The sequence below is a fragment of the Thunnus maccoyii genome, chromosome 11, assembly GCF_910596095.1.
Source record: "Thunnus maccoyii chromosome 11, fThuMac1.1, whole genome shotgun sequence".
NCBI lineage: Eukaryota > Metazoa > Chordata > Actinopteri > Scombriformes > Scombridae > Thunnus > Thunnus maccoyii.
The window spans coordinates 23899858-23920224 of NC_056543.1; the positions used below are offsets into that span (position 1 = coordinate 23899858).

Genomic DNA, 20367 nt, shown 5'->3' on the forward strand with positions numbered 1-20367 from the left:
CAGAACTGTCACACACAAGGCATCTTCTAACTCATCACTTGTCTGTCATTTGTGGAATAAATTGAAGATAAATAGCGGATCTTACATTGTGATGCTTACACTCGTAGCTGAGACCTGACACGAAAGTACCAGCCAGTGCAGAAATAGGTTTTCTCTCTTAACGTTAAGGTTGCTTTAAATCTAGTGAATAGCCTCCCTGACATCTCTTGAGGATGTTACTGTAAATGCACTCCAAAGTGACTGAATCATTTAACATCTGATCAATACAATTCGCATTGCACCATAAACACACTTAAGTCTGATTGCTGGTTGAGGAAGCAGTAATGACAGTAGTTAACAACTTCTGTGTGGGAAGATGGAATCAAAGCTTTTTCACAGGATAAAAGCCAAAATATTTGTTGTTGTAAAGCCAGATGAAATATTATAAAATGCATTAAAAAAAGAAAAAGAAAAAGGAAAATGATAAGCACATAAACAAAAACCTTGCACATCCACCTTAAAACTATAGAAAGCACTGTTTCTCTTGCTGTGGCAGGTGGATGGGATATAGTTGTGCCATGCTGCCATCACCTGGTCATTAAATTTACAGCAACTTTCAGGACACTTGGGATGTAGTTCTAATTATGTCCTGTATCAAGTGGTTAGGCTTAGCCTCCACTCCACAAAAATGACAAGATGAAGTGACAACAGTCAAACAAACTTAGTTTCTTTGCATATCAAATGCATGACGTCATGAAGCATTGATGGTTCTATTTACTCAGTCATGATGCAACACTGGTTGCAGCACAGGTTACAAATATAGTGCAGCCGCCAACCTGCAACCCTGAACAACCAACCATCATTTCCTGTAGATATGCCCCTGTGGGGGATGTCAGGCCCTTTACAGTTCTTGGTTGACGTAGAGAGAAGGCGATGTTTAACACATAATAACATCACCAAGATACTGTGGGCTATGTTTTAAATGATTGTGAGCTTTATTTTCGCCTACATGTGTTACACCTGAGCCACAGATACTCTCGCTTTGTCTGCCAGAGCAAAGATGCACAGAAAACATTTCAAGTCTCATGGGTGAGTCAATCATCTCTGAACACAGATGTTTTTGCCATAACAGCAGCACACCCATACTGTGAGTGTAAATTACACCTTGGAAATTAATTGCTAGTTTTGATCCTTTTGATAATGAACCATGTACACAGTGAAGCATTCAGTGTTGCATTGTTCCAAAGCGTACACAGTACATATCGGCGTGCTGTTTGACATGGAAATGATGGCTGTTTCATATCATTGCGCTGGTCAGGTTGCTCATTGATCGGACGCTGCCCGTGTGTGTGTGCCTGCTCTTCCGTCTCACACTTCGCAGATAGTTCCTGTACAGAATCACGCTCATCACCCTGTCCTGGAACTGCTTGGAGACGATGTAGTACAGAATGATATCTAAGACTGTGCTCAGGTTCATCAGAAATGTGGTGAAGACTGCCCATGTGCTAAACCCCCCGTCTTCTCCATTCCCTAGCAAACGTAGCACTAAACAGATATGGAAAGGCACAAAACACACCAACACCTGGATAATGAGTGTGATTATAATCCGTATGGACTTCTGCTTCACTTTAGGTTTGAGTTTAGAGGTGCGGCCGTGGATCAGATTATCTATAATGACAATATAGCAGCCAATCATTATACATATGGGGACCAGGAAGAAGAAGATGAGCCGCACAAAGTTGACAAGGTTGTCATGGCGCAGGTAGATGATGTCTTGCATTTTGACGCAGGTGGTGGAGTTGGAGATGCGATCAGGGTCGTGGTCAAGGAAGAGCAGTGGTAGAGTGCTGCCCAGAGTCATGAACCAAACCCCAAGACTCGCCACCACGGCCTTGGGGACATTCCTCAGCTCCTTGCCGTGCTTTGGCTGGACGATGGCCATGTAGCGGTCAGCACTGATCAGAGCAAACAGCCACAGGGCCATGCAGGGGTAGAAGATGGTGAGAGCTGCACTGATCCGGCAAAAAAGATCTCCAAAGGGCCAGTAGTCATGGTGGTGATAAACCATCCTGAAAGGAAGCAGCAGGATGAAGGTGAGGTCGACCACCGCCACGTTTATCATGTAGACAGTGACTGAGTTCCTCTTCTTGGTGGTGAGGGCAAACACCCATAAAGCAGTGAGATTGACTATGACTCCTATGATGAAGACGAAGCAGTAGAAGATCAGGCTTGCCATGCGGTACTCCACCGGGCCCTGCTCTGGCCTCACAGCAGCAGACACCACAGACATGTTAGACGAGTTTAGATCCAGCTTCATACTGAAATTTAAAGAATTCAGCAGAAAAAAAAACATTGTTTAGTGAGTAACAGTATGTGGCCTAACATAGCACTGGTGTTTGTTATCATTAAACAATTCCTTTATCGTAATTTTTTGCTATTTATAGGCCATTTGTTTTCATGATTTGAGTTGAAGTCCAATTAATTCACTTATGTTGAAAGGTCATGTGTTTCTAGCAAGGTCCTAATAAGAAAAAATGAATTTTGATGTCTATGTGGAAGGCAATACATATAAAATTAATAAAATCTAAACTGAGTAATTCTATAACCTGCTATCAGTTACAAAAATACTACAGAAAAGCGGAAACAGATGTGTTCTTTGATCGCAACTTTGACTAAAATAGTTTGTCAGATTTTAAGTTTGAAGTCCCAAAAGATCTGAGGAGGAAATAAAGCACCTTACTTTTGAACATTATGTAGAAATAATCTCTCATTAGTCCACGAGTTTGAAATCTACAGAAAAAAATTAAAAATGAAAACAACAGAAGCACAATGATAAAACTCCATAAAACGGTGAATGTGACATGAAAAATGATTTTGTACAGAAAATCGGGAGTTGAAATAATCAAAGGCTGCTTCTAAATATGTACATGCCTGTGTTACAGTTTGGAGAACCTGCTGCTTGATCATTTGAATACTTATTTTTAAAAGCTGCGCAGCTGCGCTATGAAAGACACAATAAGATGAAGGGACCTTGTCTGTCTAGATGTGTCATTCCATAATTAAATATTACACAAACAAGCAGACAAATAGTAAATATATGCAGCATATGAATTACATTGTAGAAAGAATGACAATCTGTGTAATCTGTGGTAAAGGTACAAAATGGAAGTGGAAGTGATATTTCTTGCCCCCTGATGGTGTGTCTTGATAAGAAATCATGTGACGTCTGTGTTGAATACTTTTAAGTAATAATTTTTTTCCAGTGTACCCACTGCACTGTGTATTTTGAGAATTTCGATTGTGATCAATACCAGTAATACCAATTACTGTAAAGCTACAGAATAATGCAAATTAGGTGACTGAAACCAAAACTACCCCAAAGCACACATAAAGCAAATAGCCTATAAAACACTACTCTGCCAAAATGACTTGTTTTCTCCATCTTAAAAGTCAAAGAGATCAGGTAGCCTTGCCTGGACAATAAAAGACTGCACTTACCACAGAAATCACACAAACATGTTGACAAGCTTGTGCCAACAGGTTTATGAAGCGGCACAGCGATTTATCTGAGCACTCTGGTCTAACAGCCAAAATGGGGAAGTGAATGCTTTCTTAAAGGGTAATGCGCTGGAAATGGTGGCGAGACTGAACACAGACTAAAGCCCCCATCACTTCCTGTGTTGACTGTGTGTGGTAGTAGTTTCTGTACTTTAGATTCCTTTACAGTATCTACGTAGTCGGAACACAAAGGGCTACAGCTTTCCACTGTCTGCAATTACACCCCCTTAAAGAAAATGATGTGCCATTAGAAGTGGGAGTGTGTTTGGCAGGCAGAGAGATGGCAGATTTAGGGCGAGTTATTGATTGGAAAAGTGGGGTCTGTCACAGCACATTAGTTCTCAGGGGAGTAATCCACAGCAGGTTGCTGTGAGAAGCATCTGCTGCTGGAGAGAAGTAATTAAAAACAGGATGTTGAGGCAGTTGCCATATAAACAGGAAATAAGACGGCGGTAATAGACACTTCACGCTGATGCTGTGAGATGGTTTTACACCACGCCGACTTAATGGATGCAGAGCGCATACCTCAGGTGAAACACTCAAGGTCAGTCTGGACCCGGATTGAATACAGATTAATGTGTGTGATTAATGTGTGTGTGAATTGGTAACAACTATGAATTAGGAGGACATTTGCCCCAAAGAACATTGTCCAATCAAAACTTCTTCCCCTTATCTCCTATACGGTGTTTTCCATTGCCACTATAGAATTCTTATGAAATGGAAACTAAAAATCACACTTTCCCATATCCTGCATTTCCTCTTTTGCCTTGTGACTGCACTCCACTGTCCACTTGACCTCCACAAAAGGTCATATTGATTTGTCATGTTTGTTTTGATAATGCAGTTTTGAAAGTTGGTTCGCTTTGATGCTGATGATTTTTTTTTTTTTTTTTTTTGCTATATTTTCAGTACAGCGTTCATATGGAGTCTGCTCATTCTGTCTCATTCTTATTCCTGGGAAATAATTATCTATCGGCTCGTCCTCTCGATGTGTCTTAAAACTCTCATACCAGATGGTACTTTGTGTTCATTGCAATATGTTGTTATGACAACAGTCTGTGTGATGTTTTCTCTACTTGTCATGTGGTTGCTTCAGTAAGTCCTCCACTCCATAATAAATACTTTATTATTCACCAGTAAAATAAAATATATACTATGTGCATATATACTTGCAGGTCTGACAGCATCAAGTTCTGTCTTACTGAGCTTCCCTTAACTGCCAATTAAATCATTTCCACACTGACATTCTTGCACTATATTTAACTGACAGAGAACAATATTTAAATAAAAGATTAATTGATTATCTTCTGTTGCGTCTGTCAATATTCATATTTGGTGTACAGCCCATCTAACTTCCTTTACAATCACCTCTTTACCTTGGACTACACTGTCCTCTAGAGGCTGAAAATAATCACTACAAAACTTGCAGAGACAGCAGTCTGTGCCCCATGATGGTTTTTTGTCTTAGGATACTTCTTAGGATACTTCATTTCTTATTATGTAAGATGATATTATTATATTAATGGATTCATATTTTAAGCTTTTCCAAACTAAGTTTTTTTCATTTTATGAACATGATGGCATGGAATTGTATCTTTGTAATCATCTCATGTATTGTTCTGTGTTATGTCTCCTTTCCCCCCACCTGTACCTCTTTTTTTATGTCCTTTTTCTCTCTCTCCATATCTTCCTACAGTTGGTAACTGAACTTAGATGCTTTAATTCAAAAGTGAAACTCAAAAGAAATGCAGATAACGTTATTCAATGAATTTAACTCTAATTAATTTCTGGACATTACATTTATATTATTTACATAATTATCTGTTTATATGCTACTATATCTGCCAGGTTTCAGAGGTGTAGCTACATTGTGTTAACTTCTTCCTTTAAAACAATCACAACACAACAATTGGTTACTTTTTTTGTCCCAATTGTCATAGACTGTTATGTAACAGATAAGGTAATGCGCTTTAGGAAAAATATGTTTTATTGTAAAAGTGAAACTTAAGATCAAGAAGTACCGTATTGTGTTTTGTTCACTGTGAGAAAATGTTCTGCTTTGTGGTTTTGCTCGAGCCTTAGCAGTTGCTTTGCTGGCTGGTGAGCTTTGCAATCAACATGATGAAACGTACGCTGAGGAACTTTTCCTGTACTTTGTCTTGCTTTCCTTTATCTTCACTTGTATCTTGTTTCTGTGCCATCTGTTGTCGAGGCCTGCTGGGTGTAGGGACGGGATGATACATGAGGAATGGCTGAGATGAGAATTGTTTCTGTTTTGCTTGCTCTACTTCCCCTAGTGTTGTGCAATGCAAGTATTGCAGCAAAGTTAGAATTTTTCTGATAACAGCTTTAAATAAATGATTAATGTCCATTCATCTCTCAGATAGACCAACAAACCTTATTATAATGGTAGTATCATGTCAATAAATGACTCTATGACAATTGATGTATGAATATGAAAAAGAGCATTTTGAATTGCATGAGCATGATCAGCAACAAATAAAACAAATAAAACCATATCATCTGCATAAAGATGTGTTTGACATCAATGTGGAGAAGAGACGTCATTCTCATTCATCTGCTATTTAAGAAATATTACCAGAGAATCAGCACACACCTTCCTTTTAGTTTAAAGACAACACACATGCTCTATGTAGATGGGTCACCTGTTTTACCATACGATTCATTTTGTTTGTTAATCTGTTGATATTGTACTAATACTGTGGATAATTAGGCTGGGGTACTACACCAGCCCAGGATTTATGTTCATAGTGAACTATTCCGTTTTGGTTTTTTAAAACCGTAACCACATATAACAGCTCTGTCTAACCCCCAACCAAGTGTCTTAGTTGGTAACCATACCTAAACCATTTACCATAACCATAATATGGTCCTTAACCTTAACCACACCTTAACCGCACAGTAGTTACCCTGCATGTATTGTAGAAATAAATAATTTAATATAAAAATGTTAAATGTCAATATCACTTTGTTAGTATTTTTGCATGTTACATATTTAATTTGGAATAATGGAATTTCTGGTGGCTCCTATACTGGTGACAGTAGAACTGACTCACATTGAAATGATGAACAACACAGGGCCTAACACAAGGATATACTTTTGCTACATCATATGACTCCTATCACTTATCCAATCAACCCCCACACCATTTCACTGTCAAAGGACTTCTTTTGTAGAAAAGTAAAAATAATCATACTACACATCAACAGAGTTGAGTTCTCTCACTGTTTTGCATTCAACAGTGACATTCAACCAAGATTGTTATCCACGTGACCTGTTGTATGTGTGGTAATTGCTGTATGCTGATCATACATGTGGTATCACAGTAAGTGAAACTAAACCCAACATAAAGACAAATCCCACATGAAACACATTGAAACTGCTACTTTGTACAAACAGAAACTATTCCATATGTCAACAGATCCAGCATTTTGAAAAAATGAATTGACACCTAATTTTAGCATGCAAATATGTTATTACTGCTTTCTTAACTGCGTTGAAACCAAAATTGACAATGCTATTTAATATTTTGGTAGAACTCAAAAAACAGCTCAAAATACAAGCTTTGACAAATGACATCATCAACCACACCCACTTTTATCGTGAGGAAATAAATGCTAAGCAGACAAATATGGGGTGCCCCTCCAACCACTTCAGCTGGCAGGCAGGCTGCAATAATGAGTGTGCAGTTTATCAATTATCCTGAGATATTGCAGCTGAGTACTGAAACTTGAGGCAGAAAGGCTGAGGATATTTTGGAATGAAACTCATATCTACTGAGTAGATTAACAACTCAGTTATAAAAGTAACACTGTGAGGATGGGCTCAGATGTGAGGTTGCAAATGGTTGTTGCCTTCAAGTGAGTATACTGCTTTTAGGAATATAACTCTTCACATACATGTACTAAGTTTTCACTATTTTTTCACTATTTTTCTAATCAGCAGTGTAATTTGAATGTGGGTAGGACTTCATGTCAACTTGTTGATGTCTAATAATGTCTTTTCCAGCTCTTTATCAAGTGACAGTCTTCTTCCACCACTGCTCTGCTTTGGGCTCTACCTCACCAGCACTCAGGTTACTGGCAAGCATGCTTTCTTTCCTTAGCTGCAACAGTCTCTGCTTTCTTGACCAATTCACTAATTATTAATTAGAAAATATATAAACACAAGAGGTGCTGGATTTTCCCTCTTCTCCCTTTTCTCAGTCATTCTGTTGATGATATTTCATAAACCTTCCCTTGTGTAAACAGATCTGGTCCAATACACCTGAATTCCTACAGAATGGATCCAGATGCTGAGTAGCTGCTTGGAGTCCATGATGGTGTAAGTGAGTCCATTTCAATGTTCAAAACCATTTGAGACACAAATTGACTGAGCTTGATCGATGTAAGCGCACTGAGACATAAAAGTATCTCTCATCTTGTGTAACTTTTCGTGCCTCAGTTTTACTCTTATCGGTGTGATCTCCTCTCTGAGTGTCTCTCACTGGTTGTACCTACAGTTGAGTTGGTGAGTTGGATATTGTTGCCATCAATAATATCCCTGGAAGAGCCTTCAGGTGAAGTCCTCCCTACACTGGAGAAGGACATGCTGACTTGCAGCTTCAGCAGCCTCATGAGTTTCCTCTTGTAGCCCTTACAGGCAAAGAAATAGATAAAAGGATCCAAGCTAGAGTTGAGGTTCATCAGACACACAGTGATGTGCAGCGACACCTGAAAGGCTGTGAGGTCAGCACAATCAGGGCTCGACGACAGCTTGCGGATCATGTACTGCAGGATGTCAATGTGATAGGGGCTGTAACAGATGACAAACACCAGGGACACACAGCAGATTACACCGATGGCCTTGCGGTTCCGACCGGACTTTTCGGTCAAATGGTTGTTCTTGGCTGTGGAATGGAGTTTGGAGCACAAGACTGAGTAACACACCAGGATGGTGATCACAGGGATGACATAACCAATGAAGACAGCGCCAATCAGAGTAGTGGCAATATGGTCGACTTTCTCAAAGTTGGGGTATTCCATACAGGTGATGAAGCCATCTGGTTCCTTATTGGTCATGGACATGCCGAGCAGGGGGAGTGTCTGTGCTAGGACTAGCACCCACACGCCAACACAAATGTAGCGCACATTACTAACCTTCCGGAATCGGGCATAGCGCAGCGGCAGGACCACAGCAATGAAACGGTCTACACTGAGGCAGGTCATGAAATTGACTCCTGCGTAGGTGTTGATATAGAAGATGAGGCCTGACATCTTACATATCACCTCACCCAGAGGCCAGTGGAAGCCCAAGGCGTAGTAGGCAATCCTCACAGGAAGAGAGAGGGTGAAGAGGATGTCGGAAATGACCAGGTTGAGTGAGTACAAGGTGGTGGAGTTGATCTTCTTCAGATTGGGACGGATGACATGGAGGGCGAGGCAGTTTCCGAACAGCCCCACAAAGAATACAATGCAGTAGAAAATAGGCATGAGGACCTTGGCATAGTCCCGGTGGGCATATAAGGTATCGCAGGTAGAGTCATTGCTGGTGGATGGAAGGGGAAGAATGGTAGGCACAGTGGTATGATCCATCTTGATAATTTAGGAACCAGTAACTGCAAAAGGGAAAACAAAATGTGTTAAGGCTTTTGTTAAATTCATTTTGATGCATGCCTTTTTTCTTTCCTTTCCTCTTTTTTTCTTTTTCCTCCGATCCAAAAAGGCAATCAAGAAAATGTGAATCAAGTTAAGATAAAGGACACAAAATCAGGCATGTTATGTCTATTTGAAAAGATACAATGAAACACAAAGAAGTTATAGTAGAAGTTATAGTAGTTCTCATTACTGCTTTCCATACTACCTGTAAGGCTAAAAGGACGTTTCCTTGGAAGTGTTTATTGGTATGTGTTCATTCACACTAATTATGGTATTTCTGTATTAATATACATGACATTTCCATTCCAGTTTTCTGTGAATTGTAACAAATTATATTTAATGTAAAATATACAGAATATAAATACAAAAAACCTTTATTTTGATGCTTTCAACATATAACAAAGGCTCCCATGAAGGCTGAATGAATCCATGAATTTGATTTGTTACCCTCATAAAATAATAATTTCTGTTTCAAGCACATGAACTCTCAGCGGATGTATCATCAGTATCTCACTGTCAAAAAATGCATAATGAGACACAACATGTTGTGGCAAATTGAAATTGTTTCTGTGGTGTGTGGTGCCTCCTTGTGGTTCTTACTAAGCAAACAACCTCTAACTTCAAGTTCTTCAAATTTCCTTTACCTTTGCACAAGGTTTTGAACAAGCACAATTCTAAAAATAAAAGGTGAAGTTAAGTTCAAGACAACAACTATTATGAGTACTTCATCACAAGTAAGGTACAAATCAGAGAGAATGTAAAGGACCTTAAAGGACCTTTTCAACTCTTTTCATTCGCTAGTTTGATATATCAAGACATACTTTATTATTTGAACATGGTTGCATGACACTGTTAATAATTTTAAGTAAAATTTAGTCCTGTTTATACATGAAGAGGACAATAAAAAAAAAAAAAAGACAGATTATTTACCCATTCAGCCACTAATGTGTGTGTTTGACTCATAGGACGTGGCTGTTTGTTCATGCTCTTTGTAGCGAAAAGTGACATGAAGGAAGTCTGTGAACAATAACAGGGCTTAGCTGTGATTTTGAATGCAGCTGCAACACGTTCACACTTACTCTCACACAGCAAAAAACGTGGTGTTGAGAGGCAGCCTTGTATATGAGGAAGTCAGCTTCCCAAGGGTGGTCTGTCTTCGAATGGTAGGCAGGGGGAAAGTCACATTATTTGAGCCAAAACTAAAACCCACTCCAACTACAGCTATATGCTCACGGCGCGGTGGAGAAATGTGTTTCTGGCATTCTGTATGGAGCAAACATGTGGCTTCATTCAAATGCCTTTCTTATTAAAATGATTTAAGTTAGTTAGTTAGTTAGTTATTGTGTTATGCACCTACAAGTGCCCAGCCCACATGGACTTACAAGACACCAAAATAAAGTTGCAGTGGTGAAACATTTGTCAAACAGAAACAAGAACTAAACATCCCACTCACAGTACATTGCAAACAAAGAACTTTGTCCTTTTATCAACTTCTACAAATAAAATCAGCCACACAAAAGATTCCTTTCCTGAAACACAGCTCAAGTTTTCAAAGTCTTTTCTCTGCAGGGAGAGCAGTAATTCTGCCCGTTTCTATAGCTAATGGAAATGTACCTAAACGTAACTGTGCGCGCAAAGATCTTTGACTATTAGATAAATTCTGCTTCAGATAAGGCTCTGCACTTTTCATCAGACAATATGTTTTTGAAATTTGTATCAAACATCAACAGACCATCTATCTTTGTACATCAGGAACAGTTTTCATGGACATCATGAATATTACACATTAATCTGTTTTGGGAAATAAAAAAATAATCAGTCTTTCCTTCTAGTGAGCCGCTGTTCAGGCATATTCACAACTCTGTTCCAAAGTCCAATCATCTCACATTTATGTCTGACATGTCGTGGTTCCCATCATATCACTACTAATGGCCAAAACTGGTGTACATATATTTTCATAAAAAAATCTGTATTTTATGTCACAAACATATTTTCTATCTTTCCAATAAGAGTCAGACTGTTGAAAGTTTGAAAGTGGTTTCCTGCTGTTCATGGATGTTGTAACTGTGATTGAATGCTTTCGCTGTGCTATGAACATGTACTTTTAACACTGAACTTCTTTAGTAGACTGCCAATGTTATTTCAAAAGATCCACCATTCATTATTTCTAAACTAGAGGATACATTTTGCAAAAGTGTGGTGACTTGTCACTGAAAAATGGCATTCAAATTCAATGTTTTGTCACACTTTGTGCAAGAGTACGTTTCAGATGTTTCCATGTGGTAGATGTTTGACTCTGGAGTACAAGGTATTTTCCACAACTCAAATCAAGTCATTACATTACATTACATCATTACAAACAAAACTGCAAACTGTTTTCTTGTTGCTACGAGTCAAAGGACACACACACTCGCATATATATACCTATATATATATATATATATATATATATATATATATATATATACACATATATACATACATCCAAATACACTTTCAATATCTTATCTACGTCACTGAGAATGATTCACGCTTCACTCTACGAAAAAGAAACATACCTCAATGATGTATGATTTTTCTCAGATTTAACGCCTCCAGAAGTCAAATTGATCCACAAGACTTCTTCTTGTGCCAAGTCTATGTCAGTTACGCAAGTTGTCCTGGTAGCACTACAACCACTCTGCCCTGAATGAGAGCAGCATGACATATAGAAATCAAGATCCGCATCTGCTGCCAGTAACCATAGTGACAAAATATCCTGTCGTAGGTTTCCCTCTCTCTCTCTCTCTCTCTCTCTCTCTCTCTCTCTGTCTGTGCGTGTGTTTATCTCTGTCTCTGGACCTCTCAGACTTTCTATCTCTCAGCACACACTTTTGAAACACCTACTGATTGCACCCAGAGAGTGTTACAAAATGTCAAGTGACGCAAAACTGTTGTATGAAATATTTAATAAGACCTTTGTGACTGATAAAACTTTTGGGTCTAAGTCATATGTGACATATATCAGGATTGAAAAATCTAGTTTTCATATAGCTGACAAGCCACGTGTGTACCCATGGGAGGATGTGGCTTCAGCTGCACAAATGAGGCCATCAAAAAGCTGTTGTTTTTATTAAACACCGAGCTGGTTGTATGAACTTGTTTTACTAATGCCAAAGTTGCTTTTTGAACAACAATTACATTACAATCTAACAATTTCTACTTCAACCTCAGACTCTTTCAGTTTTTGACTGACTTCTCTTTAGATCATGCAAATGGGTGACAGAAACTTCCCCTTTGCTCCAGTTTTCACCTTTGTTTTGATGTTTTGAGCTCAGAATGACTGTCAGAAAAGGAAATCAATGTCTCATTTTACTTCAAACAAATATTTCTTTTAAAGCACTTTGAATTGCCTTGTTGTTGAAATGTGCTATACAAATACACTTGCTTTGCCTTGCCTTAAAGGATATACTATATAGTAATGAATCATTATTAAGCACTTTTTACAAGTGATTAGTGATTAATAATTAATTATTACTAATCACTAATTACTACTAATAAATTAAATATGATAACATTTTTCTGCCCAAAACCAGCAATGACTTCCTGGGGTGAGAGATCACTAAGGCTACACCAAAACAGAAAGCCTCACCAAATAAAACACATGGTTTATGATGTAGGAGTAGCACACCACTGTAAAAACACAACAGTGCTTTGGAGTGAAAGATCAGAGGCAATGTAAATGTGACATATGAATGCGGTAAAGCCTTGATCTTATACAAAAGAACCTTTCAATGTTGTGTACCAACTGTTATCCTGCGGTTTTCACACCTTTGAATCACTCCCTCCCTTCTGGGTACTGCGTTCTACTATAACACATTTTAATGTACAGGATATGAGCTTAGGTGGCACATGCAAGAGAAGGGAGCATGAAAAATGGCACAATATGTGAAGCACTGTCTTGATGATTGGGTGGGTTTGAATGCAAAAATAATATTCTCCTTTCTTATTCACCACAACCTTCATTCGCTCAAAACAAGTCCGGCGGTGAGGCAGAGGAAGCATTTTAACTTCCTCATGGTCTGGCCTTGTGGGTCTGACTCACTGCACTTCAGACAGCCAGATCCCACCCATTGCTGACAGACAACAGGCATAGTGTTCTGCCATGGCTATTCATAGAAGACAATGGTGGGGAATACCAAAGTCACTCACAATATTTTTACACCTTGTTCTTTTATTTTCAGTTGAAGATATCAACCAGTTATTATCCTGATATGGTGATAATAAAAAAAGAAAACAACTGTGCAGGGACTAAAAACTGTGAGATAGTGGTCGATTTCACCAAGCTTTTGATGCTAATCAATGTTCTGCACATCCTGTACATAATAAGGAAGTTATGAGAGAGAAATGTCAAGAAGGAAATCCTCTTGAGTTGTATCTGTTGAAATATTCAGTAGTATACTTGATCTGTCATGGAAGAAGGTTGTGGATCTATTATAGCATTCATTTGATGCTCTGATTTATATGTTGCCTGTCAGGAGTCAGGAGAGGTGGTTGAACCTAACAGTGGCCAGTTTAGTTTATATTGTGACTACAGTTTTACAGCAATTGTAAATTTCCCAGTTTTAAAAACTGTGTTTCACAGCTGCCTTGGATGTCAGAAATGCTGTTGCTTTGAGGAACCAAGATGAAAATGTACGCTCCTGTGGCAGAAAATGAAAACATTATCTTTTTCAATACCTTTTTCAAGACTGAAAATAGCACCAGCCTGTGTATGTACAAAATCTTTTAGGGGTGCAGTTAAAAGGAAGCATTTACAGGGTACAGTAGGTACCATACATAATATGAAATAGTATTCACTACATGGTGATGAATGACGTCTTACTAGTGTGATGAAAGGCCTCTCTACTGTTGTCCAACACGTGGTTAAGCTCATATTGCGACAGGTTCACAGGAAACCTCTGCAGCTGCCTCTCTTACTTCTTAGGAAAGAAAATACTGGCGGTTAATAAAATTCACACCAGACTGCTAACTGATCGGACATTTGAGCCCTTAACATTTACAGCACTTGATTTTTAACAATTTAATAACGTGACTCAGAATGAACCAACCACAAATTCTGAGAATTACAATAAAATTCACATTATTTATTGAAACAAAATACTTTCAATTCACGGCCGTGTATACCCCAAAAAAAGTAGGTACATAAACATAAATCATGTATACTGGAGTGCTTCTACATTTTTACAACCATCATATATTAAATAGCTTCTTGTATTTACTGTTAACACTTCACTTAATCTTTTGATTCTAGCACATGGAAATCACCCTTACACATCAAAGTTAGCACTTTAACCTAATAGTCATTGGTTCATCTGAAATTAAATGTGTTGGAGTATATCTGTCATAATATTACGGTACTACAGGTGTCTGTCTCAGAGTTCATACGGCTGAAGTGACGTTTTACTGCTGATCAATTGGAAAAAAGGCTCCTGTTCAAGCAAGACACTCTGCAATAAGTATGCTGTCACTATTATTCCACTTATCAGCTTGCGTGCCATGCCACAATAATTTGTTCAAAACCGTATTTGTTTGGTTATTACATTATATTTCTTTGCCAATAATAAGCCCTAAAACAATTTTAAATTATGTTAGGTAAATTTAAAATACCACATGGGCAAAAATATCCTTTTTTTTCTCTTTGCACAACATTTTAAGGCATTTTCATCTAAAACCTGTCACCACATATCAGATGAACAGTGCTCTCTTCTGGCAGCTGCAAAGTACTGCAGCTTTTGAGGCTTAGCTCTTACACAGCTGGGGTAAAGTAGAGCAGTATAGGTTGCAGGTTGGCACTTGAAACCTGTTTACAGTACACAAAAGACTTGTGCTGTAACTTCAGTAAGTCACAGGATGGCAGCAATATCTTAACTGCTCTGTCAGAAAAAAAAATTCCCCTCCAAATAAATAAAAAACAGTGCTGCAGACAAAAGTTATAGCTTGGTACTTGCTCTATTACTCAATCACTGTGCATACGCCCAGTGCCCAGTTATGAGTCAAGCATATGACTACATGTCGCCGACACAGATAGTCTGCAGGTCTGTGGTTAATGATCAAATATACAATGAGGTAAATAATAATTGCAAATCACATAGAGCACACATAGAAGAACTCACACTGCTTAACAGTGAATGTACTGTGGCTGTATTATGTCTAGCTTTACCAATAGCCTATTATTATTTTCTTCTGACCTATTTCATGGGGCAAATAATCCAATATGTCCTTCTTCAGAGAAACCACAGAGAGAGAAGATAGTCTTTAGTGTCTTCTTTGAACAACAACCTTCTCTGCCCCACCTCAAGACCCCCATCGCAGTCTGCACCTCTCCTCTACTTCTCCTTCGACCATCTATGTGAGAAAAGACATGATAATTATACCTGTGGCTTTATTCCCTCCTGGAGCTGCTTGGATGTAAGAATCAACCATACAGCTGCACTGACTGATGTGTTCCTTTATAACAAAACATAATCGCTGTAGTTTATTTGGACTCAATCTCACATACACCGACCTGTTGCCTTAAATATGTACCAGTGCACCAAACGTGTATTGATATGCAGAAAACAATCCACAACAAACTACCCATTCACTCCTGTTTGAGTAACTTTCATTTTAAACTGCAGTACTCAGCTGTTTAGAGTATAAAATGTGCAACCCATTTTTAGAGATTTATGTCTCCAGTGGGAATGAATGGGCTTGGAGCTGAATGCCATAGAAACAGTATGGAAATTGGAAAGTACTGAAAGATGGAAAGATTGGAGCAAAGGGCCTAAGAAGAAGAAGAATAAATATGGAAACATACAGTACTCACTTTTGGTCTTTTTATGGGATTAATAAGAAATACATATATATATATATATATATATATATATATATATATATATAATACCAGCCTTATCATTTAATACTTAATATTTAAGTGTTTTTAAAGCTTCAAACTCACTTCTTATAAACTTTGACTTGTTGGAAACTTATTGATGAGATGAAATTGCATAATTTCAACAAGAATTCTGAATTGCCTTCCCAAATGGAAAAAAATAGTAGTTTCAAGTTTCAAGGTCCAGGTTCATATTCTGAATCAAGTTCATATATTCACAGATATGTTCCTAAAATATGGTATGTCAAGGGTATTTGTAGTGGTGGTTCATGAATAATGATTGAAAAACATTTCAAGAGGATGTTGGTGTTTGACAGCAATGTGTCACAGGAAAAATGTAATCATCGTTTCCTAACGTTAATCATTACTGTGGTTTAGATAGATAAAAAACTTTTTTGAATGTGCAAAAATGCTGACTGATAAAGCATTCACTCTGTTATTTTTCAGAATATTCCCACATCACTATTTTGTTTGGGAACGAATTGTTGCATGCATGCTACAAAATTAAAAACATTAAATTGGTCAAAAATCAAAAATCAGCAAAAAAAGAAAAAAGAACAATTGAGCACAACATCTTTTTCAATGGATCCATATCGTAGCTAGATCATATTTTAAGCCGATACTTACAATATCTATTATGATTCAGGGGTCAGTTCCTGCTGACTTTTCCGATCTCATCAGCCCTTGCTATCCACTGTGTGTGCCCAGATCAGAGGATGCTGCTATCTCTGTGTGTGAATATACAATGTGTAAAAGCCAGGGCATTGTCCTGCTGTTCTCCATCTTCTTTTGAAAAACCGCTCTTGCTTGGAGAAACAGACTCTTTGTTTAAGATTTTTCAAACCAAGAGGAAAAAAAATCACACTAACTAATACACAGGGTCTAAACAGTGTCTAAACACACACTATATGCTGCTATACTGTTCTATAAATTTAACAACTGTATGTATTTTTCTTTATTTCTTACCTCTCCCTTCTTTCTGTTTTAATTTTTTTTTCTATAAAGTGTAATTGGATTTCTCTCCCTACTCACTCACTCTCACTAGCAAAAAGAGCAAATGGACTAGTCATGACAGAGTTAAAAATACGATATTTGCTTCTAAAAACTGTAAGATTGAAGATATTTTTAATTCAGTTTGGGGGTTGAAAAGCAAAATCATGATAAATGCACACCTGCAGATGCGGAACTTCTATATTCTTTCATTTCCTGGACACTTAATCTAACCCTTACCATATATGCCTTAACCTAACCCCAACTACAAACGCAGACGTGATGTTTAATTACAATAAAAACCAATAGCTCTTTGACGCTCTATAACGCACATGCATGAGTTGCAACACTGGGGGGAAGGTCCTCTTGCACATGAAACTTTTAGCACCCACAACAGCACTATATTTAGTAGAAAATGTTGCACATACTTCTGTGCTGTATTGCATCTTTGTTCTCACACTAACATTAATTTCTCATACTGAATCTTGTTATTTCACAAGTACTGCTGGATGATGTTGCGCAGTATTGTGTACTGTATACTGTGGGGGTCTCCCATGTGCCGACTGTGTCTTTAATAGTTTTTCTTTCCTTTTTTTTACTGTGTATGTTTTTATTTTCTGCATTTAATTTTTTAAAATTATTTTATTTAACCTTTGTTTAACCACAAAGTCTCTTGAGATACATTATCTCTTTTACAAAGGAGACCTGGCTAAAATAAATTCACTGTCCACACTGCAAACCAATATCCCTCTGGCATAATACAATTGATCAATTAATCAATACATCATCATCAAAACACATTGGTAATCATTCAAACCAGTTTAACACTTCTTTGTTATGCTATTTATACAAAGTACTTTCTATGCAAAATCACAGAGCACCATTTCCAAAAACCCAGGAAATGTTAAAGGTTAAATTTAGATTTGAGACTTTGCCCACTATAAACAGAACTGCACCTGCTTAAATTTGTAACACACACACACACACAGAGACCTGGGACCCAGCAGGAATGAGGCCTGTTAGGGGGAGCGGTAAAGGTGGGTGAGGAAGTGGTGATGATATTCATCTGTGCCCTCCTACGCAGAAGTCAAATGTGGGTAAGAAAGAGAGATGTACTCCATGTACCCAGAGTTCTTGTATAATATGAGATATGTACTATGGGGACCATAGGAATAATGTGTTTGATAGTAGGAGAGCACAGATTACAAATAACCAAAGTTTCCATGAATAAAATTTATAACTTACACTTACACTTAGACTGATGACTGCCACATGTCTTGAACTGCCTGTTTTTCTTCATATAAAGGAAGTGAAAGTTGCTGGTTAGAAACTTAGGTACTTTATCTAGGTTAGGGCAATTCAACCTACACACATACACATTCAAGCAAAGAGACATCTAATGTATAATATACAGACATTGATAAACCAACTTTATTTTGACACTGTGTTACTGTATGACACACACATATATTCACAAGAATGGCAATAAGAATAAGAAAAGCAATAAGACATCAAATTTTTAAAAAGAAAAATTTAATAGATATGGAATAATATTAAACTGCATACAGTGTTCTCAAACAAAGGTGAGAACAACACTTTTACATGTGAGGATACATTTTTGTTGAGCTGGAAATCTGATATTTCTTGCGTTTGCATCTACATCTACTGCATATTTACATGCACAACTATCACAATATCGTAAATGAAAGATTTATCATTCATTTCCAGAGAGAGCATCTATATAAGAGACAAAAATGGACGTTTTTGAGTTTAACAGAGTGAACTGGGCCTGTACTGTGACATTTGTAGGCATATCACTTGTAACCTCAGATGTGGTTTCGTTCAGGTGTTGCTGCTGCTGTTCTCAGCTGTCATTTTGGAGGAGGCACCGGAAGTATACAGATAATCCTTAAACAGGCTCATCACCCGCTTTTTGTAGGTCTTAATGGCAAAGAAGTAGATGACTGGATCCAAGCAGCAGTTGAAATTCATTAGTGAGACTGTAACCTGGGGGGGAGAGAGAAGGATTATGACGAGGATAATTGATGGGGAATGCTATAAATCAAATGAACTACAAAAATTCTTACCTGTAAGGACACCTTAAAGGCCTTCAGATCCTCACAGGTTACCTGGTGGTGTATCTTCCTGGACATAAACTGTATAACGTTGAGGTGGTAAGGGCTGAAGCATATGATAAACGTGAGGAGGATGAGGAGAATGATGGTGTTGACCCTATGATTCCTCCTTGATCGGCCAGTCACAGAGTTCTGCTTGGCTGCAGCTCGCAGCTTCAGGTTGATCTTGGCGTAGCAGCCCAAGATAATGATGAGCGGACAGGAGAAGGAGACAGAACAGGCCAGAAGCAGGAGATAAGGCGTGAAGCGGGAGCCCTCAAAGTCAAAGTACTCCATGCAGGTTCTTCTTTCCTGGTTCTTGTGCACCATGCTACGGAACAGCAGAGGAGCAACCTGCAGAGACACCAGAGCCCAGACCAGACAGCAGACCCTGCGAACCACCCGCACGCTCCGCAAACACTGCAGCCGGTGTGGATGCACCATGGCCAGATATCGGTCCAGGCTGATACAGGTCATGAAGCCAATACCTGGTGGAAATAAAATGGATTTGCAAAACAGTTTGTGCTTAACACATCCAAAACAGACAAGACAATGATTTCCCTAGATAACAGGCAAAGGTAGAGGTCATGAATCTGGGTCAAATAGGCTGGCATTCTTATACAGATTTTTATGCTCTACAGGATATACTGTAGATGTTGTGCTTACATTAAATAAAGCATATTTTAAACAATCAACTCTTCAGTTTTATTGTCCTATGTGAAGACTAATATCTTTCACACATACATTCTTCAACCGAAAAATAAATAATATATAAATAAATAATAAATAATCTATAAATAATATACCTGCATATGTATTTGCAAAGAAGAGGAGAGTGGTCAGTCTGCAGAGGAGGTCACCAAAGGGCCAGTCATACTGGAGGATGTAGTAGGTGATCCTGCCTGGCAGTGTCAGGGTGAACAGAGTATCGGACAGCGCGAGGTTGACCAGATAGATGGAGGTGGAGTTGAACTTCTGCTTTTTCTGGCAGATCACATAGAGAACCAAGCTGTTGCCGCATGCACTGATGATAAAAACCACAGAGTAGAAAATGGGGAAGAGGACCACTGCAGTTTTTTGGTAGACAAACACATCACAGTTGCTCTGGTTTGGAGAGGTTTCAGCAGTGTCCTGGGTGATGTTACCAACAGCCAT

The 20367-nt window shown here is 38.3% G+C and overlaps 3 protein-coding genes across 4 annotated transcripts; all 3 read right to left on the reverse strand.

The window, feature by feature from the left end:
• Positions 1-951: 951 nt before the first annotated feature.
• On the reverse strand, positions 952-2711 carry gpr18 (G protein-coupled receptor 18). Its single transcript, XM_042426998.1, has one exon. It carries the CDS (start codon positions 2330-2332, stop codon positions 1277-1279), a length of 1056 nt encoding a protein of 351 aa, XP_042282932.1. The 5' UTR covers positions 2333-2711; the 3' UTR covers positions 952-1276.
• On the reverse strand, positions 2222-11913 carry gpr183a (G protein-coupled receptor 183a). Of its 2 annotated transcripts, XM_042426996.1 has the most exons (4): positions 11754-11913; positions 3478-9155; positions 2720-2769; positions 2228-2297 (listed from the first exon to the last, which is right to left on the reverse strand). In XM_042426996.1, exon 2 carries the CDS (start codon positions 9130-9132, stop codon positions 8011-8013), a length of 1122 nt encoding a protein of 373 aa, XP_042282930.1. In that variant the 5' UTR covers positions 9133-9155; positions 11754-11913; the 3' UTR covers positions 2228-2297; positions 2720-2769; positions 3478-8010. The 2 variants fall into 2 exon arrangements, with proteins under 2 accessions (XP_042282931.1, XP_042282930.1); XM_042426997.1 differs by lacking the exon at positions 2720-2769 and having other exon boundaries at positions 2222-2297.
• Positions 11914-18662: 6749 nt separating this feature from the next.
• si:ch211-184m13.4 (uncharacterized protein LOC798560 homolog) lies at positions 18663-20367 on the reverse strand. Its single transcript, XM_042425445.1, has 3 exons — positions 20019-20367; positions 19186-19700; positions 18663-19105 (listed from the first exon to the last, which is right to left on the reverse strand). The coding sequence occupies exons 1-3, from the start codon at positions 20365-20367 to the stop codon at positions 18941-18943; spliced, it is 1029 nt and encodes a 342-aa protein (XP_042281379.1). The 3' UTR covers positions 18663-18940.

Excerpts from the sequence above, each read along its gene's own strand:
- gpr18 (XM_042426998.1), bottom strand. The coding sequence starts at position 2,332 with ATGTTTTTTTTTCTGCTGAATTCTTTAAATTTCAGTATGAAGCTGGAT.
- gpr183a (XM_042426997.1), bottom strand. The coding sequence starts at position 9,132 with ATGGATCATACCACTGTGCCTACCATTCTTCCCCTTCCATCCACCAGC.
- si:ch211-184m13.4 (XM_042425445.1), bottom strand. The coding sequence starts at position 20,367 with ATGGCTGTTGGTAACATCACCCAGGACACTGCTGAAACCTCTCCAAAC. Across the intron at positions 19,701-20,018 it reads CTTTGCAAATACATATGCAG|GTATTGGCTTCATGACCTGT; the intron begins GTATATTATTTA and ends TATTTCCACCAG. Across the intron at positions 19,106-19,185 it reads CCTTTAAGGTGTCCTTACAG|GTTACAGTCTCACTAATGAA; the intron begins GTAAGAATTTTT and ends TCTCCCCCCCAG.